Source organism: Mastigoproctus giganteus, chromosome 7 (genome assembly GCF_048544385.1).
Source record: "Mastigoproctus giganteus isolate SK-2022 chromosome 7, ASM4854438v1, whole genome shotgun sequence".
Taxonomy (NCBI): domain Eukaryota; kingdom Metazoa; phylum Arthropoda; class Arachnida; order Uropygi; family Thelyphonidae; genus Mastigoproctus; species Mastigoproctus giganteus.
The window spans coordinates 157710284-157735573 of NC_143581.1; the positions used below are offsets into that span (position 1 = coordinate 157710284).

The following is a 25290-nucleotide window of genomic DNA, read 5'->3' on the forward strand; positions in this document are numbered from 1 at the left end:
AGAGTTTGAAATGGGGTCTGCTTGTTCAAGAGGATAGCAACTCCTCCATGAGCAGGACTATCCCCTCTTCTATCCTTCTGAACAATAGTAAGATTATTCGAGTCAAGATCATCATTTGCTGTTGTTTGAATTATAGGTGCTATGGCCATAATGGCCATAATGCACCTATTACTCATCATTTACCTTCATATACATTTCCTGCAAGCAAAAGCAAACAGGTTCATGTTACTGCAGAAAGGCCTTGATATCATCTGTATCTTGCCAGAATATACAACAAATCTACTATTGGAACGTAACCATTATTTGGACTGGTGGATCTGTCAGTCAGCTTCTGAAGAACTGAGGACTTACTTTTCTCAGTCTCTTGGATTTATCCTTTTTGGAGAAGAATAGCCATTGACCAATATCATATCCAATCAAAATGTTCCAAGTTTAATTTGTCCGTTACCTCCTCAATTTCTGAATCCATTTTTTTTTCTCGGGCTACAGGTGACACCTGAGTTTTCTGTGGTTTATCTTTACCACTGAATTTTGGTAGGAGGTACAGATATAGGATTGTTAGCTGCCTGGCCTTTCTAGGTGATTTCAGTGAGCGTTGGGTAGAACAGTCATTTCAGTTTGGGTTCTGATGGAATACAGGTTTTTAACTATTTACGGGTTTCTTCTCTTTTCTTGCCTCTTGATATGACATGTTCAGCTGTGCCTTTAATCTTTGAATTGCCCTTTCTTTCTACCACTGACATGCTTATAAGCATAAGGGGTGCTCTCCTTGACAGTTAATACAAGTTTTTTTTTTTTTTTTTTTAGCTGAAAACACAAGAATTTTGCGGTCTTTTGCACCACACAGACTGCATGCAAGGGCACCATGATAGGCCATCTACTGAACAGTGTAGTGGTCAGATACGTATGGTCCCAGAAAGAGAATTTAGTTTATTGGAATTCATATTAGTTTGTTTCAGTGCATGGTTGCTCACTACCTGGAAAGCAATACATGAACTCAGAGTGGAATGAGAGTGCTCAGGCATCATACCCAAACTGCCAGCTTGAATCCTGTCCCACAGACAACAAGTGTAGGGGCATAGTACTGACACAGTTTACCCTTGCAAGCAAAATCACTTGCTCATCAATCATGGGTGAGCCACCCCAGGACCATATGTCTTATCAATGAAGGGATCAAAGTGGTGTATTGAAGCTGGGCCCCTCAACCACCAGGATCCCCCCCCCCCTTTTCAAGTTTTCATGGGTCTCAGCATACAGTAAACAATGTCAGATTCCTATGACCTTGGCCTAGGATGTAGGGCAGGGGTAGGAATGTTTTTTCATTGGAGGGCTGAATATTAATCCAAGGAGTTCTCTACAGGCTGCAAATTATATATTATTTAGATATTTCTTGTAATGCATGGGCAGAATTAATGCATAAAAAAAGTATGGTTTCTCTATATTTTCCAAAATTTGAAAAACTATGAGGAAGTACAAATTTATTTGTTTTGAAATAAAAATGTTTCAGTTATTCACATCTACTAAAGTTAAAAAAAAAAAAAAAAAACGGGCGTACACAATTCAGTGGGTTTTATGTGGCTGTTTGTTTACAGCATTGTTTTTCACTTCAAGTGATCTTCCAATTGAACGTTTGTCATCTGTGATCACAAGTACTTTTGATTACAGTTATTATTAAAATATTAATTCATAACATGTTGTGCTAAAGCAAGACAATAAATGATGAGCATTTTGATACAGTCATGGATATTCAAAAGCATCTTCCATAATTCAGTGGGCCCTTCTTGCTGTCATATCAAGACTTTAGAATGTTGTCTTTTGAGGGCTCAAATCAACTCTGCCTGCAAATCTTCAGATGCATTCGAGACATCACCTAGATCAGTTAAAAACACTAAACTCACTGTGACATCTTGTTTATCAAAATTCAAAACTATCAATGGATAGTTCTGAATTTTGTGTGCATCAATCAAGGCAGCAAAGGCATATTCCATTAGTGACATCATTATATTTCTTTATCATCGCTGCACTGAAATGATGATAAAGAAATGAAAACGTTAGCTGAAACCATAGATAGCGAGAACCATTCTACTCAATCAAACTTTTAATAACCATGTTATTAAAATCGTATCATAGTATGTGAGTATATTTCGCAAGTATGAAAAAGCCACAATAAGTATATAAAAAAGCTGCATGTGGCCTGAAGACCGCAGGTTCTGCACCCCTGATCTAGGCTGTGGATATTCGATCCTAGTGATGCTAATCTATATGACCAGCAGCATCATGTACAGGTGCCCATGTCATATGAAAATATTAGATAAGTAAATTAAAATATAAAAGAAATTTAGTATTTTTTTTGCATGTGCTCTGAAAACTGTGAGGCTAGTGACTTGAACCTTTGTGGCTTGTGATCCATTCCGAAATTCATGGCTTCATCCACAGATCTTCACATTGCAGCTTCAAGGCAAATTTTATACTGAAAGCTGCATTATAAACTTCTGAAACTTATAAACCCTAAAAAATTATAACCTTCTGGCATCAAATCAAAAAATAGAAAAAAAAAAACAAATTGTATAAATGTGATTTAAAAAAAAAAAAAAAAAAAACTTAACTACTGCCACTATTAATATGAAAGTTTGGTTTTGTGAACTACAGTATTAGTAACTTGGGGAGGGGAATCATTAATAAATTTATGAATGCTAGTGTGGTACAGAGTTTCTTTTCTGGGTTTTTTCCAAGCTAGGTTACCTAACAGTGCAATAATCGTAGGCGAGGGTATAATATGGTAAATTCAACTAGTTGAATGAAAATCTTCAGATTGACTGAAAATTTTAAATTAATGAAACTAATTTCTTTTTTTTTTTCGCCTTCTAACTACAACCACAGCTTTATACATCCTTAACTGTAAAACAGTTTGTATATATATAAAAAATATGGGTTACTTTAAACTATTTATTCCACAGCATTATTACTTGGCATACTACATAGGTACCTCTCCATGCTTCATATCCTATCAATGACTCTCTCTTCCCAAAGGTGGTGCTACTGTAGCCATCATCAAACATGCTGCCTTCATAATGTCTACTGGAAGCAGCACACTGTTACTGAAGTCTTTGTGTGAGAAGGTGACTAATGGAAACATCCATAAGCAACTATAAAAGGTGTATCAGGAAAATTCTGGTGACTGCAGCTGGCCAAGAAAATAACATCCACAAAAGACCAACATGCTGATCCACACAACTTCTCTGCATAGGTGAAGCCACTATTCATTACCTATCAGGCTGATATCTATCAACATAGATACCTCCATTAATGTCTTCTGATGGACATTCATAGAGGTCTTCTTCTTTGCCAAGTGCTACAGCAATACAACTTGTACAGAAGGCGATGTCAAGTATAATAAGAAGTTAGATACCATGTACCTATATAGTAACAATGTATTTGTAGAATGAATACAGTTTTATAAAAAAATGAGCATTACATCTAGAGTGTAGAAATTATTCCCTGGATACAAAAAGGGTAAAATTAAACAAAATTAAATAGTTTTAAGTAAACCAAAAATAATATCAAAATATGAGGGACATTCAATAAGTTAACTATTTTGATTATAAATATTCTTGATATATAAAAAAACTAGTTTTATCATGCTCAAATAACATACAGCGAAGTTTGGAATAACAGAAGAGATTTAAAATAACCAAATAAAAGGAAAATAAATTTCAAAAAAAAAAAAAAAAGAGCATCAGGCCACCATCAAATTTTTGACAAAAGGAAAAGGAACGGACCAAAAGTTATTCAAGAATATACGAAAGCTGTATATGGTGATGCTGCATCTTCCGAATACCAGATAAATATTTGGTCTAAGCAGTTTAAATGGAATCGCAAATCCACAGACGATGTATTTTGGAATACGGAAAGAATTCTTTTGATAGCCTACTTGCCCCAAAAGAAAATCACTGAAGATGCCTATGCAGGTATTCTAAAAAATTTAGGAGGGGGAACATAAAGGAAGAAAGAAATTGGAATGAGCCATCTTGATTCATGACAATATTACAAGAGATTGTGGATTCTAAGAGTTAAACCATTCATCCTATAGTCTACATCTGTTTCCTCTAGTGATTATTTCCTCCTCAGAAATCTGAAGAAACATCCGAATAGTCATCAATTTTCAAGTGACAACATTCTCAGGGAAGCTGAAAATGGGTTTTTTTTTTCCCAGAGACCTCTTTTTCCAAGTGTTTCTGTCAAAGTGAAAGACATATTAAACTCAAGAGAGCAGCATCAATATTTGAACTCTTAAGTAGACATTGTATTACTTAAAAATTGATTTTTTTTTTTTTTAAATTAGCAGTTATTTCTATTTATTTGGGGGGGGGGAAGGGCAACAGACGAGACTGTTTCTGAAAATGCTTAAAAATGAGTGAGTAAAAGGGAATTCTGCCACTATTATCATGGAATCAACATTTCACTCCATTTTGCAATTCAGTAAGAATATAACCAATAATTACAATTGTTTTTACCAAGGTTGTAAAATAACTTCATAACATTACAAAAGTCACTTGGTAGCATAATATCATTATTTTGTAGTGCAATACAATTGTCGCACCTGTGAATAGTGTACTCTTATTATTGCAGTTAGGTGTTTCCTAGTTTAGTGTGATATTCTCTAAATTAAATTAACACAAATCATGCCTCTGACTAGAACAGCAAAGAAGAGAGCTGAAAGTATCAGGAGTGCTGCAACTTGGGGAGGAGGAATGAAGAGTGCAGTTCTCCTCTGAATCATGGTTTTGAAATGTGATACTGATTCACTGTTTGCAGAGCTATCTTGGAATGGGTTATGATACAGCCATATTGGTTGCCTTTGTGTGTCTGGTGCAAAGGCCAAATGACTTTAATGGGTATACTGAGGAGCTATACAAAAGTATCAGAACCTTTCTGGATAATTGCTTTTCACACCACCATGTTAGAGAGACAAAGTGGAAAATACTACTCTTGATCTGATCATCAACAGTGACTCTTCATGCATTAAGAATCTACAGATAAGAGAACAACTAGGTGATAGTGATCAGAGTGAATAGATGTAGGATTTACTTAAAGATGTAACTACTGTCAAAGATAAAGGGAAGAGATTTTGTTTTTATAAAGATGACTACAATGGTCTTGGACAGTTTTTAAATCTTTTCAGAGACCAACTGATAATATTACCAACTATAAATTCTAAATGGAAAGCATTTGGGGAAGTAATTTTAGAAGCTACAAAGCTTTTCATACCACTAAGTGATACTTCCAAGGATTAGACCTAAATGGATACCAGATGAACTAGTGAAACTAGTGACAGAGAAGGAAAACACATGGGATAATTAAATTATCAGAGAATGTAGAAACAAAGTATAAACTTCGATCAAGCCAAAAAGGGGGTTAGGCAGATTATGAAAAGTCTTTGGCTAGAAAAGCAAAGAATATTAGGATAGTTTTGTTTAAATCTAGATGGAATGAACCATACTGGTTCATTAGATATGAACGACTACCTATTGATGATACTGTTCTTGTTGCTGTCAAACTGAAAAAATATATTGCATCTACATTCACATATGAATGTGTTTAGGGATAGGTGGGCTGATTGGGAATTTTTTTGGCACATCAGCATCTATAGCCATAGTGCACCATACATATGGTTTAGGGATAGGCATACCAGAAGTGTATCAACTTATAATTGGTAGCTAAATGATTTTATAACTAAGAGGAAAGTGGAAGAGAAATTGAAATTGAGGCTAAAAGTAAATAAGGCACATGCAGCTACTATCCAATTATTACAATAAAAGCAGAAGCAAAAGAGGTAAACCTTTAGCCATAATTATGAGCACATCCTTGATAATAGACTGGAGATATACGAATGTCTCCATTCATAAAGGGGATCACAGGGAGAAGTGATAACTATAGGCCTTTAAGCAGCCATTCTTGCAGACCTGTTAGCTTTACTTCTGTTCCAAGGAAAATAATAAAGTCAGTGATCAAAGAAGTAATGCACGATCATCTTGAAAGGAATGCAGTTATAATTACAGAACATATTTGTTAAGGAAGGTTCATGTTTGGCTAATCTGAATGCCTACCAACAAAGGAACTGGATGCAAAATATACTTCTGACATCACATAATTACATTTCAGCAAATGCTTTATATATTGTTCCACATAAAAGACTGCTATACAAACTGGAGAAGTGGCATGTTACTGCTATGGAGAAGGGATGATCAAGTGGCAGACAGCAGGGAGTGTTTATTAATGGGCATTACTCTTCTTGGACTATTACACTTCTTGTACTACAAAGGGTACTAGGAAAGTTTTGCAATACAGCTTTGTTTATTTAATTTTTTCAAAGTAATTTCCTCTACATTCAATACACCTCTCCATCCTCCGAAACCAATCTTTAAACCAGTTCTGCCAAGTTTCACTAGGGAGTAAAGCACACTCATTGTCCCAAGCCCATAGAAGGTCCTCATCACTGGAAAATCGCCTCCCTTTTAGCTTCATTTTCACATGCGGGAACAGTGCAAAGTTGCAGGGAGCAAGGTCTGGACTGTAGGGAGGGTGCTCGAGAAGTTTCAGTCCTGTCGTGGTCAAATATTCGGTGCAGGCTTTGGCGCGGTGAGCTGGAGCATTTTTGTGATGGAGGTACCAGGTGTCCATTCTTGACTTTGGTCGCAGGTTCTTCATAGATCCAATGACTTTAGGCAGGCATTGTTCAGTATACCACGTAGCTGTGACTGTCTTCTGCGTGTCCAAAACGACACGTTCCACAATTCCACTCGATTTGAAAAATACAGCTATCATTTTCTTCTTTACAGATCGGGAATTTTTGACAATTACGGGTGTGTCGTCATCATCAAAGACCCAAACTTTGTTTTGAGCCTTGGTCGGCAGATCGTAATAGTACAACCAAGTCTCGTCACCTGTCACGATGTTGTTCACATACCGAGATTGTCCCTTATCAAACTTTTTTAACATCTCCCGGCACCAAGTCACACGTCGTGTCATCTGCTCTTCAGTCAGTTGATGCGGCACCCAGAGAGAACAAAGTTTCTTCACGTGCAAATGATCTTGCAGAATCAAACGAATTGCTGGTGCATTTAGGCCCAAAGTATCCTCTATCTGTTGGTAGGTCACTCACCTGTTTTCGTCAAGCATTTTCCTCACAGCAGTAACGTTTTCCTCCGTAACTGACGTTCGTGGCCTTCCCGGCCTCTCAGAATCCTCCAGAGTGAAATTTCCCCCTTGGAATTCTCTATACCACCTGAATATCGTTATACGATGTGGACAATCATCATCTAGTGCAAGAGTCATTTCTTCTAAGCACTGGTCTATGGTTAAACCACGCACGAAATTATACCGCAAAACTGTCCTTATCTCATTTCGTGACCACGATGCCATCGCAAGCACTTTACACCCTCACTACTAATGAATAACTGAGCCCATCAACTTGGCGTGGCGGCTACTATGCACGTATGAACATGTCTCAACATGCAGCAACAAGCAGCTTCCTGTGATTCATTGTTGCGTCATATTGCAAAACTTTCCTAGTACCCTTTGTATTAATGGGATTAATGTTACTAGTAGAGTCCCTCAAGGTTCAGTGCTGGGCTTTTACTGTTTTCAATATTTATTAAAAATATTAATAAATACATAACAATGTCAACATCTGCAGATAATTCAAAGGCTGGCAGGGTGTTTACTGACAGAAATCAGGATATGGTGTTGCAAGACCTAGAAAAATTAGCAATGCAAAAGGTAGAAATCAAATGAAAGGTACTACACATGGTAAGGAGCCAGAATAATACACAAATTGAGTGGTAAACTAACCAAGGTACTGGATAAAGCATGGTTTTCGAGTAGTGTAGACAGGTTGCTAGGACAGCTCAAAGGATTCTGTCAATGACATACAGGAATTTTTCCAGCAGGGACAAGGTAGTGATTGTCCTATTGTATAGAGCAATGGTCTAAGGTAAAGAAAGCCAACATGAAAACCATGGCAAACTACAGGAAACTTACTGGACAAACTGGTTTGCCACTTCTGCAGTTTCTCCCTGCATTCTCAGTAAACAAACTGTGTGTGTGTGTGTGTCGGTAGCAGCAGAAGTCGAGAACGATATACTGATTGACACGTAGGCATGACAGACTATGTACTGATTAATCTAATCTTAAAGGTTAGGAAAAATAAGGAAACCTTTTCCTTTTTTTCTTTATATATATATATATATATATATATATATATAAACACACACATGTATCATAACATCAATGAATCACTTAATGCTATGATTTTATCATCTGTTGTGTTCACCACCAATCAATACATCATGTATCATGTCTACATGTCACTACCAATAAAGTGCACCATCTGTTAACCGAGAATGCAGGGAGAAACTGTGGTAGCAGCAAACCAGTTTATCCAGTAAGTTTCCTGTAGTTCGTGTGTTGGATTTCTTTACCTTAGCTGAGCAATGTAGCCACATTTTGAGTACTGCATACAAGTTAGGAAGTTCCATTTTAGGAAGGATGTGGATCTGTTGGAATGGGTGGACAGAAGAGCAAGATAGGTTGGAGGAAACAAAAGGGATGCTCTTATAAAGGAAGAGTTCAGTTCTTCAAATTGCAATATATGGAGACTAAGAAACTGCATGATCTGAAAGAAGTGTTTAAGTTCTTAAATGCCTTGAGTGATTTAACCAGAGAATGAATGTTTGTCGGGACAAACATCTGTCTGGTACTGTGTAGATGGGGTTTAAATAAGGGACAGATGAGGTGGATAAATGTTAATTATTATTATTTTTTTTTATTTTTTTTTTTTTTTGGCTGTTTCTGTTTAAGCTTGCTTTATTTGCCAGTTGTAAACACTATTGGGGGGGGGAGCTATATTTATTATCAAGTTAGGTAACTTTCTGAATGACCCTCATAACTGAATAACTAACATTACAGTTTATATGTTATAGGTTCTTACTTCATGCTCAATTCCACTGTATTCACCTTCAGTATTTTCTCTTATTGTAACTACGTTGACATCCTTATAAAGAGTTTCTACTCCTTCAAGTGAACGACATGGTCTAACGTTGGCATACAGACTGAAGGCTCTAGAAATCAAATTCAGTTCTGATATTTTCAATGAGCTTAAAAATGAACGGACATATCACAAATTTAAAATCTGTTTATTTTTACTGCTTGGCAACATAAAATATTTTGTTTAATAAAACCCATTCAAAACATATGCTGGAATAAAAGCTATGGTGAAAGAAAATGCTACTCTGTATTTATATATAATTCAAAATTAATTAAACTCTTGCATAATAATATAATATATGAGGGTAATCTGAAAAGTAAGATGGCAGGTATTTGTGAGAAGACAACATACTGTTAACCTTCTATTGCTAGTGTGATACACCACACTGTCATACATGACAGTTATTTTAAAAATTTTCTAATTTCTTTTTTTTTTCAATTTGTAAATGAAACAGATCCTCCTGTGTACCTTTGCCCACCAATATTCTGTAACTGGTTAGAAGTATTTTCTGTTTTCATTTCAATATACTATGACTTATGAGACAATTTTTTGATGACTTTCAACAGACACCAAGCAAGCAAAACCATATATCTTCCTTCTAGGCAATTCCCATTTCCCCGTGGTGCATGTGAAACACCATTGCTATGTCTAATCTCACTGAAGAGATTTAATTTTGCTGAATGTGAACAGCTGGTAAAAATACAGATGCTCATGTGGTGCCTGGGTTTCAATCTAGGAATCACTGACCTTAAATTCTAAAAAATATGATGAAAACTTTATTATTATTATTAGTTACTCTCATTTATTTGTTTTGATAATTTTTAATTGGGTTTAGCAAATCATAATTAAAAAATCAAAATTTTCAAATTCAGTAAAAAAAAAAAACAGCTAAAAATTAATTTTTTATAATTAAAATAAAAGGAGTGTCTCACAAAGTGTGTTTGTTAAACAGAGGGGACAAGTGATGGATCTTGCTTATTAAATCATTTATCCCAATGTGAAATAAGATTATCTAAAGCCTTACAGAAAAAAAAGCTGGAACTTCAACCCTAATACCCAACAATGCACTTAATATCAAACATGACTAAAACAAACCCCCCTTAGAAGTCCTGGAGATTTTGCGGTACATTTGTGCACTCACTTTTTGTGAAACCAATCAAAATAATGCCACTATAATCCCAAAACACACTTGTCAAGACTTTCAATGTGGTTTTGAATTTTTTTAACTACAGGTTGCTTTCATGTCATCAAATCTTGTTTCATTTCTGGAGTCTAATGATCACCTGAGTCTCTTCCCCGTGTCACAATCCTGTTCACATTTGATTAAAAGCTCACTGCTTTTAATCAAATGTGTTGTCTTGTGCAATTCTCTTGAGTGCTTGGGCACCCAACATGCACGTACTTGACTTGGATAAAGCAACCTCCAGTACAATCAAATGTCAAAATTTTCACATGCCTGTTTGATAAAAGCTGTTCAATGTGCTCCTATTGTTGTCATATTTAGCTTGTTGAAAGTCTGCCACTCCATGGTTTATTAGTATTTCACATATGCACATGGGCTGCAATACTGACATCTCAAAAAATGATTTCTGAGTTGATACTACCTACAAACTTGTAGTACAGCAGAACTTCAATTAGCCATATGTCGCCCCTCGGGTAAGGGACCGAGACCATGATGGATAATCAAATAGACGGATAATAGAATATGTACATTAAAATCATTACATACAATAGACCGGGTTATCTAACTTGTTTATTTTATTACATAATACATAACCTAATGAAATTTAATTAAACTTTAATTATTATTTTTTTTTTTTACCGGGTCATCAAAAAATCATAGTACAGATATCTACATACATACCTATTTTTAATATTTTGACTTACATTGGTCTAGTAATGTCATAAAAAAATTTAAAAGAAAACAATATAATTAAATTTCTTTTCTAAAAAAGTCAGTCAACTTCTTTTGTTTCATTACTCCTCGAGCCATTTGGGAGGCAATGTTATGAATTTTAAGCAAAAGTAACACGCGTAGAATCTGCTTCTTGTACCTTGAACCACTCAATGCACCACTTTGATAACATAGTTGAAGCTTCAGTGGTTAATTATGTTTGTTGTTCCATCAGCAGCAGCTTTTTCTTCTTCTTCAGTTTCATAATCATCCGAAATTGCCATCACTCTTCGCATAATTTCATTGTGTCTAAAATTTTGCAACCGATGTCCATATCCAGCTAATCATTTACTTTCTCCATTGAAATATTTTTAAAATCAAAAACATTTGAACATAACTACAAAATTTCAGTTTCTTTTGGAATGGTTTCTGTATCAGTTGAATGTATTTCTGGCCACAACTTATTCTAGCTTCTTTGTATTGTTTGAGTTGGAACATCATTCCTGGCATCAGCGACATTGAAAATTGCATCTTTTATAGTGTAGCTTTACCAAAACTCTATCTAATCTAATTTATTTTCTGCCAAAACAAGTTTTTGAATGAATATTTTGCAATAACAATGTTTCGTACTCTCAATCACGCCTTGGTCCATCGGTTAAATGAGAGATGTTGTTTTTGCTGGCAGAAAGTGGTAATATATTTTGCCATCATCACTTTTTAAATCACATGTGTATGGGATGAGTAGGCACAATGTCCATCAGAAGCATTGCATATTGTGGTAAACCTTTTGATGCCAAATGTGGATCTTACACATGGTACAAATATTTTACGAAACCAATCATGAAATATCTTGGCTCATTACACATTGTTTTGTGAGAAATATAGCAAAGCATTTAAATTAATATTTTTAAATGATCTAGGTTTTTTTGGTTTTTCTATAACAACCAAAGGAAATTTTATTACTACTGCTGGCATTAGCACATACCATTATAGTGATGCAATCTTTTTGCAACTTATATCCCGGTGCCATATGTTCAGTCATTGAAGCCAGTGTTTTTTGAGGTAGTGCCTTCCGATTAAGGCCAGTCTCATCGCAGTTGTATCTTTGGTCTTTAAACAAACATCGATCAGTTATTTCCTTCTGTAGTTTTTCATGATAAACAGAAATTTCTGCATTATCTGCACTTGACTTCTCACCCCGGATTGACACCTGTTGAATATCATGGTGAAACTTAAGTTTGTCCAACCATCTGATGCTAGCCTTGAATGAAGGATCTCCACCTAGTTTTTTATTGATTTCAATGGCTTTTTAATTATTATAGGTCCTGACAATGGAATTCCTTGGCTATGTTTTTAAACAAACCATAGAAACACTAAAATATCCAATTGTTCATTCTTAGAAAGCTTAATTGTTTTATGACTTTACCATCAGTGGTTTCCATTTTCGACAAATGGTTTTCAATTTTGTCTGCATCACGCTTTATATCATTTACTGTTTTCTTTCTATTCCATAAACCGATGCTATACTTCTAGCACTTCCTTTTCTTAGACAATTGATTATTTCAGTCTTTTGTGATAATCTCAACACTACCCATTTACATTTCTCTGTCAATTCATTGGGTTCACTAAATAAAAATTATTAAAATATTAAATAAGAAGTTAAAGTACATACAACCTTATACAGTGAGGTTTTTTTTTTTTTTTTTTTGGTAGTTGTTGGTGCATAGACTTCTGTGGCCATAATGCACCTCCCAAGGTCTTTGCACTACTCTGATCCAAGCCTGGGGTGGAGTTTGAAATCACGACCTTTGGGTTGCCAGGCAAGCACTTTACCCGCCCGGCTAGCCCGGTCGGCACAGTGAGTTGTATACAAAGACTAAGTGACACACGGCACCAATATCACAATGCATTAAGCATAGTGGGGTTCAGTGAGGGTTAACAGAGACTGACAGTAAATAGGGTGACTGACAATCGAAGTTCTACTGTAATTCTATCTTTACAGTAATACTTAATTAGATAATTAAGATGCTGGTTTACACAATTTTGAAGCTGACATTTATCCCAACCAACCATAAAATAATCTGACAATTTTAGCTTTCACTGATTTTTGATGTTACCAAACATGACATTTGAGTTGTGACAGTATTGCAGCACACATGAGATATTTTTAACACATGGTTTATTTGAAATATTCGCACACTCCTTGAATTAACTATACCAAAAGCAGAGCAGTTACTTTGATATCACATCCCTTAATAGACAGACAAGTTCTCCATGAATCTCATTTGGCTTAGTTCCTTCTTCAAGCAAAAAATCAAATTAATGAATACACTTCCACAAAGGACAATGTCTCTAGTGCTACACACATTTTTCTTAACATTCCAGATAATAACAATGAACAGCAACGACATCTCTTTGCAATTTTAAAAACGCTATTCACTCCACAACTTCAGTGGAACTCTGCGTACCTCTAATTTACGTAAGTCGGAATTTCCCAAAATACTTATACAGCACTCGCAACAATGCACACTGAATTTGATTGAAGCAAAAAAGAAACGTTCGTCGAACATGTAAATAGAATTATTTATTCAATTTTTTTTTATCTCATCGGCAGGAAAAATTACAAAATTGCAAAAATTTCAAAATTATAAAATTTAAAAAAAAGGGGGGGGGGAAGACAGGCATAATGTCAGCAAGTAGTTCCTTTCGAGCATCGTTGCCAGAATTAACTCTCCGGGTGGTAAGCACGCCGCTGCAGAAGTTGAGGGCTGTGGAGATTTAGAAGGGGTTTTTCACTGCATACTTCAATGTTTTGGAAACCAGCGCGATTGTTGAACCTATTAAACTATCCGTTGCTTGCCATGAACTTGGCTTGGGGTTTGCCATACTTATCCTTGGTGTACAGTGGGATCAATTGACGATGTTACCAACAGTAAATTCTAAGTGGGAAGCATTCAAGGAATTAATCGTGGATGCTAATAAAAGTTTCATACCTATTAAGAAATATTGTTCAAGATTTAGGCCTAAATGGTTATCAAATGAACTAATGAGACTCGTAACATAGAATAAAAATGCATGGGATGCATATAAATTATCAAGCAACTCAGAAGCCTATGGCAGATATAAGGTAGTCTGTAATCAGGTCACAAAGGAGGTTAGGCAGGCGAAGGCAGATTACGAGAAATCCTTGGCAAAAGATGCTAAGAAAAACAGCAACGATTTCTTTACTTATATAAAGTCTAAAAGGAAGGGGATGAATCTGATTGGTTCACTTGACATCGATGGTTCAACTGTTGATGATCCTGCTCAGATAGCAAATATTCACGCATGAGGAATTATTAAGGTTTGAAAATGGCAGAAGGTTATCAAATTGTAGCAGGGTACTTAATGATTTTGTAATAACTGAGAGCAAAGTGGAGGAGAAATTGTTGAAGTTAAACATAAGAAAAGCACCTGGGGTGGATGGGATCTATCCAGTTATATTAAAGGAGGTGGCAAAGCAACTAAGCAAACCCTTAGCCATAATTATGAGAGCATCCTTGGACTCAGGGGAGGTTCCCACGGACTGGAGATGTGCAAATGTATACCCAATTCACAAAGGGGGATCGAAGAGTGACACGAGTAATTACAGACCAGTTAGTTTAACTTCAGTTCCGGGTAAAATAATGGAGTCACTGGTTAAAGATGCATTGCAGGATCATCTAGACAAGACTGCAGCAATAATTCAGACACAGCATGGGTTTGTTAAGGGAAAGTCTTGTCTGACAAATTTCATAGGATATTATGATGTGGTTACAAAGGAACTGGATGCAAAAAATAATTTTGATATCATATATTTGGATTTCAGGAAAGCTTTTGACACTGTTGCACATGGAAGACTATTACAAATTGGAGCAGAATGGTATTATGGGTAAGTTGCTACAATGGATAAAAGGATGGTTAAGTGGGAGAAGACAGAGGGTGGTAATCAATGGGTGCTGCTCTTCATGGACTAATGTTATTAGTGGAGTCCCACAGGGTTCAGTGTTGGGTCCACTGTTGTTTTGTATATTTATCAATGATATTGATAAAAGGTATATCAGGCTTAGTGTCGAAGTTTGCAGATGATGCAAAGGTTGGCAGGGTTGTTAATGACAGTAATGGCAGTGTGCTACTGCAACATGATCTAGATAATTTGGGCAGATGGGCTAAGAAGTGGCAACTGAAGTTTAACCTTGACAAATGCAAAGTACTGCATATGGGTAGAAGTAACTCGAGAGAAAAGTACCAACTGTGTGGTACTACACTTGAGGTGGTAAAAAACCAAAAAGACCTGGAAGCAATTGTGCAATCAGATATGAAGTTTTCTGAGCAATGCAGGACAGGCTGCCAGGGCAGGTCATGGGGTTTTGTCAATGATATACAGGAATTTTGCTAGCAGGGAAAAGGAGGTGATTGTCCCTCTGTATAAAGCAATGGTCAAGCCACGCCTTGAGTACTGCGTACAGGTCTGGAGGCCTCATTTTAGGAAGGATGTCAATTTGTTTGAGCGTGTACAGAGAAGGGTAACTAGATTGGTGAGGGGAAATGAAAGGATCCTCTTACCAAGAGAGGCTTAAGTTCTGCAAATTGCAGTGGCTGGAGACTAGGCACCTGCGCGGTGATTTGATTGAGGTGTATAAGGCCTTGAATGGGTTGAGCATGCTGAATTCTGATGGGATCCTCCCACTTGTTCAGATTACAAACCTAAGGGGGCATAAATTCAAATTAAGAAAAGACAGATGTAGAATAGATGTGCGGAAATTTGCCTTTAGCCAGCAGGTGCTTAATTGCTGGAACAAACTTCCATCTGTCACTGTGAAAGTTGATAGGTTGAATAAATTTAAGGAGGAACTGGACAGGCATTTGGAGGGAATGGTGTGATTTTTTTTTTGGCTGATGCTGCATAAGCTCATACACTTGCTTTCTTGCATCACATGCCACTACTACATGTTTTTGAAGGAAGGGCTCGCTTTTAACTAATTTTACTTTAAAATTATAAAGTGATCTACATAGAAAGTTCTTAGAACCCCGAAATGCATACAACGTTCTTAGAAGTCCCAAATTACATACAAAGTTCTTAGAAGTCCTGTTTCCAAAATTCTTAGAAGTCCAAAAATAAATTTATGGTTCACTGAATACGAGACAATCTGTAAATAGGGTAATGCAACAAGCGGAATGCCAATGCACTATTGTATAGTGGCTCCGTCACCGGAAGGACGAGGTCATAAACCAGCCAATAATCTGATGCAGGTGGTCATAAAGCTAAGTCACCCTTTTCATTTTTGTCTATTCCAAGAATTGGGTTTTTTCAACGACCCGAGCAATTAAGAATGTTTGCATAGTTACCAAAATTTGTTTGGTATATCCGTGCTCGTTATAACAGTGAGCGATTGTATGGGAATAAGAGTAAATTAAAATCATTATGGCTTTTTGCTCGTTACAGCCACGATCTTGTTATTTCTGTGCTCATTATAACCAAGTTTGACTGTATGTATGTATGTTCAACTGTACACACACACACACACACACACACAGTAAGCACCGGTTATAGTGATCACTGGTTATTAGAATCAGCCGCTCAATAGAATCAAATTTGAAAGAACCGATCCAAATCAATAAAATGCACTATACTTTCATTGTTTACTGAAATCACATTTTCGGTTATAAGAATCTATTTTGAACACCTCTGTGATATTTTTCTAAAGCACATTTTTGGAGGTCACAACCATAAAACAATAAAAACAATTTGCAGTTTCTGGTTTATTGTGCTTTTCTCTGAATACTTTCTAAATTATAGAGATCCTCAGGAATGCAAGTCCTAGAAGAGAGGTCTTACTTTATGTGGATGGGAAAAAAGAGACAAAGAAATTGAACTATATTTTTAATAAATTACATTGCATGTTATAAAAAAAGAATTTGCAATAAAAAAGACTTACTGACGCAACGCAAGATTTAGAGAACGGTGCCCTTTACCAATAGGTGTTTCCAAAGGTCCCTTAAGGCCAATTTTATTTTTATTGATAGAATCGATAGCTCTTTGAGGTATTCCAAATTTACCATCTGGTCCTTTGACTGGTGTTACATCTTCAACCTCCCACTGAACTGGTACCTATAATCAAAGAACAATATAGAGAAGATCAAATGTTAAAAACAAGTGTTAAAAACATATTTCCATCTTTACTTATTGACTACTGTCAACAATGTTAAGAACAACTCTCCCTACCACTGTTGGTGGCAAATCAGAATCTGCTGTAAATGTACTTGCTTCAGAATATCCTAAAATATGTAATTTCATATAACGTATAACTCAATTTTCTGATTCTTCTTATCAAAAAGCCCTTTAAATCAACTGGCCTCATGATAAATTAATTTTACAGTTCTTCTTTAATAAAAAAGTGTAAATTCATAATATAAAAACAATACAGAGAAGAATAGTCAAACTCAGGAATGCAAGTCCTAGAATCACTGTTTTCAATGTTGCTAAGCTGTGTATCTTAACAATGAACATGATGCAAAAAAAAAAATAATACTAATAAAAGCAAGATGGTAATGCATACAGTAAATTTTTTTGTAGCAGTGATAACTGGAAAAACAAGGAAAGCACAATAATGTAACAGAATGATATTTCATTATTCCTGTGCATACAGCATCATGCACATTTTGCCTTATTTTTTTTATGTATATCCTTATTATTAATTTTATACGTTATAGTGCAAAACTTTCCAAAATCTTTGTTAAGAAATATATCACATACTGTCACATTCCCGATTAGTTACCTCAAAATTAAAGGTTCTGTGCACTTTGTCTTCCACAACTGCGTGGAAGTTGAATTATTAGTTTCAAAGGGAAAAAAAAAAAAAAAAAAAAAAACAGTACACTCTAAAATCCAGCAACATTGGGGATTTGAGAGGTACTGGATTTTCAAAATTTTCAAGATTTTAGAGAATACCTAGCAGTTGAACAGTTTTTGAGGATTACATTCACATCTGTAAGCAATGTAATAATTATTTTGTCCTTTCATCTGCTTGAGAACAGCAACATTTAAACTACATGGATAATGCAATAGTTTTAATTCTTTCAGCAGAACAAGCTGGCCTTTGTAATAAGTTACACCGGTATTGCAATAATTTGTTGCAATAAAGCCAACAGACAGCTTTGGCTATATTGCAATTTTGAAAACTGATTTCATACAACTGTTGCATGTTGTCATTAGAAACCACCTGCTATTTAACGAGAGACCAGTTAGTCTTGAAACAGGCTGTCACACCAGTCTCATCTTTTAAAAAATGGCCAATTAACCACTTGGAGAGGCAATCTATTTGAAAGCATTGCAATACCAGGGAAACTCAACATAAAGGCAAGTTTGTTCCGCTGTGAGAATTAAGACCATTGCATTATCCACACGGTTTAAATCCTGCTGGCTGCAAAAAAAAGTTAAAGGACAAAACAGTCTTGCAAACATCTTATAAAGAGAGAAATGTTTTTACCTGACTGTTTTCTTAATATTTCTGAATTTTAAATAATTTAAATTTCAAAGATTTTAAAGTGCTGAATTTTACATAGTTTACTGTAATAACTAAACTACAATGCTAGGAAATGATTTACCTATTTTCTGTATAATTTGTTTCTTCCCAGCTATCACTTAAATGTCCCAGTTACTAATAATGACATGTTACTCATGGTACATTTGTATGCCAAAGATTTCTAGGAACTTTGGTTCTACACAGCAAGATGGTTGTTGTTGTTGTTGTTGTTCTGGAGGCTTAATGGCACATAAGCTGCTAAGGCTATAATGTGCCTATTCACTTATTATATTAAAACATAAGTTTTCCCTAGATCAAAAGAAAATCTGAAATCAGAAATAATTGAAAAGCCCAGTTTGCCGGAGAAAGTCAAAAAATTCGGAAATATCTGCCTTATCACCAATGAGATTTTCAAGAGTTACTGGTTTATGAAGGTTAACCAATGATATCAAGGATGAAGTTCTGGCTTGTTTATAATAGGGGCAGTCAATAAGAATATGTTTTACAGTCAAATTATTAGAACAATGTGTACATTGTGGTGGGTCATCTCCTGTGAGTATATGAAGGTGGGTCAGATGTGTATGTCCTATTCTTGCCCTTGAAAGGACTACTTCTTCTTGTCTCGATGTACGGATACTGGAGCGCCAAATTTTTGGATCATGTTTAAACTGAAAGAGTTTATTATTAGTCTGAGAGTGCCAGAGTGCTGTCCACTGTGATAGGCAAGCAGCATGAACGGTTAGTGCATAATCTGATGCTGGAACAGGGATATTGGTTAAATCAAATGTAGTTGGGTTTTTTGCAGCTTTATCAGCCAGTTCATTGCCTAAAATACCGGAATGGGCTGGAATCCAGCAAAAAGTGACCAGTTGGTTGCGTTCTTTAATTTGCAGTAATAAGCTTCTGATTTCATCAAGAACAGGGTGAACTTTATCTGAGGAATTACATAATGACATGATTGAGCTGAGTGAATCAGTGTAAATAACCGATTTTAAGGAACTGTCAGAATAGAGATTTTCTAAAGCTAGTTTAATTGCATATAATTCAGCAGAAAATATACTAAATTCTGATGGAAGGGAAACTGATACAGTTGTATTCGGAAACACTGCAGCTGCTCCAACATTTGAATTAGATTTAGAGCCATCTGTATAAATTGGGGAGAAATCAGTATATCTTTGAGTGTGAACTGCATGAATTTGGTAGACATTTGATGCTTGCAAAGTATTCTTTCTCCATTGACAGAGGTAAGTGTCACAGGTTGGAAGAGGAGGAGGAGCCCATGGTGGCTGAGTATAAGTTGCCACTTGCTTTACGGAATGGATGGAAATATTCCAAACTTGCACCAATTCAAGAAGGCGAAGACCAGCTGGCTTTACTATACTAGGTTTGTTTCTGTATAGGATTTCTAATGGTGGGTTGAAAAGGTATGACTGAACGGGATGAGAGGCACAACTTTGTATCTTGACAGCATATTTGAGTAACAGTGATTTCCTGCGTAAAGTTAGTGGGGGCTCGTGAGCATCAATGTAGAGACTATGTGCTGGCGACATTCTGAATGCACCAGTTGCAATTCTCAAAGCACTGTGCTGAATTGGATCAAGCCAGCGTAATGCGCTCTTTCTGGCAGAATCATAGATTGGAGCACCATAATCGAGACGGGATCTGATTAATGCCCTGTATAAACGAAGAAGCGAGGTACGATCTGCACCCCACGTTTGGGCAGATAAAGCTCTGAGTATGTTTAACTTCTTTAGACATGAGGTCCGTACATTTTTAATATGATCTAGGAAATTTAATCCAAGAAATCTGATGTTGCTGGTGACTGGGACAACGATGTTAGAAATTTGAAGTTCGGGATCTGGATGAAGTTTGCGTTGTCTACAGAAGTGGATGGCAACTGTTTTCTGCTGTGAGAGCCGATAACCATTGAGGCTCGCCCATTGTTGAATTTTATTAAGTGCTATCTGAAGCTGTCTTTCAATAGACCTCATGTTTTGAGAATGACAGGAGATCGAAAGGTCATCTGCATAAAGGTAAGTCTCAACTGTATTTGGAAGCTGCTTAGTGATAGAATCTATTCTCAGAGCAAAAAGAGTGGCACTCAGTACTGATCCCTGTGGAACACCTTCTTCCTGGATGAAAGTTGTGGAAAGGGCATGTTGGTATTGAACTTGAAATCATCTAGTATGTAAGAAGTTCTGAATAAATATAGGAAGGTTGCCTCGTAGTCCGAGAAGGTAAAGATCACTAAGTATACCATACCGCCAGGTGGTATCAAAAGCCTTCTCTATGTCTATTGAAACCATTACTAGATGTTCACGTTTGACAAAAGCATTACGTATGGCAAATTCAGCCTTGACCATAAGATCTAAGCATGACCTGTTTTGACGGAAGCCATATTGGTTATGGCTCATTAGCTGTTCCGACTCAATAATCCAGACGAGTCTTCTGTGGATAATTTTCTCAAGAATTTTGCTGAGGCAGCTTGAGAGAGATATTGGTCTATAGCTATTGGGGTTGGATGGATCTTTTCCAGGTTTCAGGAAAGCCAAAACTGTAGAGTGATGCCAAGTAGCTGGAAAAACATTTTCTAAAAAAATGCGATTGTAAAAGACCAGGAGGCAGCGCAAAGCTTTGTCATCAAGATGTATCATGATATAATAAATCCCATCTGGCCCGGCAGCACCATTTCGGGCGGTTTTAATGACATGTAAAAGTTCAGAATATTGCAGAGGTTTGTTATATGGGAGAAGACGGGCAGTTTTGAAGTGAATACCATGTTTTTCTTCAGTGTTTTTAATTCTTTGGAATGAGGTAGGATAGGCTGTTGCTGCTGAGATTTCGGCAAAAGTATTGCCCAAAGCATTAGCTATATCTACTGGATTAGAGAGATCTTTCCCATTCCAAGAGAGAATTGGAGAAGGTATGGTAGGAAACTTACCAGACAGCTGTCTAATTTTTTTCCATATTATTTTGGAATCAGTATTTCTGTGAAAACTTGAGGCAAAACGGATCCAGGATTCTTTCTTTGCTTGCTTTTGTATGAAGCGTGCTTTTGCCCTTAATTTCTTGTAATTAATGAGATTCACTGTGCTCGGACATTGCCGAAACAAATTCCAGGCTTTATTTTTTTCTCTCTTTGCTGTGGTGCATTTGTCATTCCACCAGTAATTATGATGCTTTCGGCCCGGAGGATTTGATAGTGGTATTGTGTTCTTAGCCACATTTAGAAGATGCGACGTGATGTATTCTGTCACTTCATCAATATGTTGGAGGCGGATTTTTTCTTCATCAAGATCGATTGATGATTGAAATTTTGCCCAGTCTGCTCGGACAAATTTCCACTTTCTGCAGGGCGGAATTGATGGAGTCTTTGCTTTCAGAAAGTTGCATACTATTGGGAAGTGGTCACTGCCCATGGGATCATTTATTATATACCACTCTATGGTTGGGACTAGTACTGGTGAACAAATCGAGAGATCTAGTGCTGAAGTGTGTCCTGCTGGGAGCTGTACGTGTGTCGGTGCACCAGTATTGAGTATACTGAAATTTAGTGCCTCTAAAAAGCTTTCAATTAATCGGCCCCGTCTATCCAATTTAGGAGAGCCCCATAATGGGTGGTGCCCGTTAAAGTCCCCTAATATACAGAGAGGTGGAGGTATCTGTATAAAGAGGTCTTCAAGATCTTTTAAAGAGTAAATACGGTTTGGTGGTAGGTAGATTGAGACAAGTGTTATTGCATTATGGAGAGTTATGCGAACAGCAACAGCTTCAATTTCAGTTTGGAGTGTGATATGCCTAGTTGGGATCTTCGAGTTTACTAGGATTGCTACACCACCATGGGCAGCATTAGCGGTATTTCGATCTCTTCGATAAAGGCAATAGTTCTTTATCGAAGGAGAAAATTGTGAGGTCAGGTAAGTTTCCTGTAGACAGAAGGCAGCTGGAGAAAATCGGTTAATTAGGTATTTAATATCGTCAGTGTTGCGACGAAAACCTCTGCAATTCCATTGTAAGATACTGTGGTTCATTTAGGTTTAGTTGAGGATGATTCATCAGACTGTTTTTTGTTTGAACACTTTTTCCGGTCTTTTTTTGGGAAGCTGGGGCACCCAGTATCCATAGTGTCATTTGCATGGAGTTCTAGTATGGGTTCTTCAAGATCTGAGTGTACGTCGACTTCCATACTATTGGTGGATGATTCAGGTTTCTTGTTTTCTTTGGTAGTTTTTAATTTTTCTTTATCATGCGAGAGTGTCCGAGTATCAGTTGGGATGGTGATTGGAGTGTTGGTCGATTCACTGGTTTTAGTTTGTGTGTCTTTTCCTGAATTTGATAATGTATTTTTAACCCAATTAGCCATAGATGTGCTGGGGGGTATTGATACATCTGTTTGTACTGCTGTTGTAATAACGCTTCGAGTGTGAGATGCATAAGAACGACTGGGCATGGTCAACATAACCTGTCTACGTGCCTCAGGGTATGTGACTTTGTGTTCAATTTTATATTTTTGAATTTTTTTTCCTGTTTTCCACATTTCACAGGATTTTGAAAATGCTGGGTGACTTTCTTTGCAGTTGGGGCAAATGGGACTTGATGCTGAACAGTCTGCTTGTGTATGTTCCTTGGAACCACATATAGGACAAATAGCTTCTCCTCTGCATGCTTGTTGGGAATGTCCATATTTTTGACATTTAAAACAACGAATGGGATTAGGAATATAAGCCCGAATTCGGCAGTTTAAATAGCCAGCTTTTACTGAGGATGGCAAATCTGGGGTACTAAAGGTTAAAATGATTGACCTAGTTGGGACGAGATTTCCATCTTTTTTAGTCATTATGCGTTTGGCGTTGGTTACTTTTTGATTACTCAGTTCTTGAACTAATTCCTCTTCTGATATTGTAAGTAGGTCCCATTCAGTTATAACGCCTTTCGAGGAATTTAAGGTGTTGTGTGGAGTAATGGATACTGGCAGGCCACCGAATGTCGTTGTTTTGAGCAGCCACTCGGAATGTTTGGAGTTGGCTGTTTCAATTAATAGGTCTCCGGATTGCAGTCGTTTAACCATTTTTGGTGTTCCAGCAATCGATTCCAGAAATCTTTGGATGACGAATGGTGATAATTTTCCGACTGGTTGGTTGGAGAGAGAGTGTATGACCAGAAAGTTTGGCATTTCGTTGCACTGCACTTCCCTTCGGAGCCTTTTTGGTTGATTCAGGTCTTCATCGTTTGGTTTATGTAGCCTTGAGTTTGAAGGCTCTAGAGGTGGATAGTCACTTTTATCCATCGTTGCTCCTTTTAGCCCTGGGGGAGAAATTTTCCCCCAGATTTCCGGCCCCGCCACGGGGAGGCAGGAGCAGTGCCGCTCGGAGGCCAAGCGGTTGAAGTGTTAGTTGATTAATAGAACAAAAAATATAGGAAAAAGAAAGGTGTGTTTCCTTTCTGTGTTCTAACTAGTGGTTTTCAAGTATAGAACTAGTTTTAAAGAAAAGCTGTTGATAGAAATGTAGGAACTTAAAAGGAAATAACTTCAATCACTTTACAAGAGCTCTCTATATATCGCAAAAGTATCGCTTGGCCTCGAAATACGCTTGGCACCCGGGGCCACAGCAAGATGGGCTTTCTCATAAACCATAAGAAGTGCCACTGTAGTCTTTATTTTATGAACATGGAGAGGGCTTTAAAGCAGTCACTGAATGCCTTAAAGGAGAATCACTGTTGATTGGAACTTTAGTACTGGTTGACTTTGTTTTCATCATCATATCTTATAAAAAAATTTTTTATTTTTATAAGATACTATACATGTTGAATAGACAACTTGTGTAATCAAGACCCGCTAATATTCATAAAATCAGACAAATGCTAACTGATTAACAAATGCTAACGAATTAAAATCAAACCATTGATTTAAATTCAAAACAAGGAAACAGATCCTCTACAAGAGAAAATCACAATAAGTTAGCATTTGTCTGATTTTATGAATATTAGTGGTTCTCGATTACACAAGTTGTCTGTCCAACATGTCCATCAACCATCATGTTGTTTGTTTGTTTGTTGTTTGGTTTTTAGGAGCATTAGCAACTAAGGCCATACTGCTCCGGGAATATGCTGTTGTCATTCCCTGACTTTACCGCATCCTCCGTATTTGGTGGTGACGGGCTCGAACCCCGATCTAATCAAGAAACGTGTGCTACGCACTGTTGCTCCTTCCCACCTGGCTACGGAGGCTCCCCATCACCATCATAGTGTCGATTCAGTGTCAGGAGAATGCACAGAGAAACCAGTTGAAAATTCCATAGAAAGAACATAAAAGATGGCTACAAAGAATTTGCAGTTCACACCCCCTTGATAACAAATCAAGCATAAGACTGCACTTCAATAAATAGCTAATGAGTATAAAAAGAAGCATTAAGTTTCCTGATAGTTTACTTACCTTCGGCTTATCTTAATTGGCTAATTATTTCTGATTGTGGCTATGAGTACTCATATTTGTTGAGTATGTGTACTACTGATTGTTCATCTTCAATGATACTCAGATTTATTGCATAAGATCACATCACTATTAGGGATTACCCTGATTTCTATACTATCTTAGCATTACTTTCCTTCTAAACAACTACTCACTTTGTACAAATCTCATATCCACTTTACCATGCAACATTTCTCCCACAGCTAACATGGTATATTGAAAACCTCAAGTTTCCAGGCTTTATTCAAAAAACAGCAGTCAGGTTAATTAATGACTTATCTCTTACAAAGTCTCATAGATGTTCAGTTTTTCCTGTATGCATTTTCTATGGACAATG

General features: G+C 36.7%; 1 protein-coding gene across 1 annotated transcript in view; it reads right to left on the minus strand.

Annotated features, from left to right (window-relative positions):
* The window catches only part of Idh3a (isocitrate dehydrogenase [NAD] subunit alpha, mitochondrial), a 143191-nt gene that overhangs the window by 87812 nt on the left and 30089 nt on the right, over window positions 1–25290 (minus strand). Inside the window, exons 3-4 of the mRNA XM_090377147.1 lie at window positions 16898–17070; window positions 8990–9119 (exon numbers count right to left, since the gene is read on the minus strand). Coding sequence (XP_090233273.1) covers window positions 8990–9119; window positions 16898–17070 — 303 coding nt within the window. The remainder of the gene's footprint in view (window positions 1–8989; window positions 9120–16897; window positions 17071–25290) is intronic.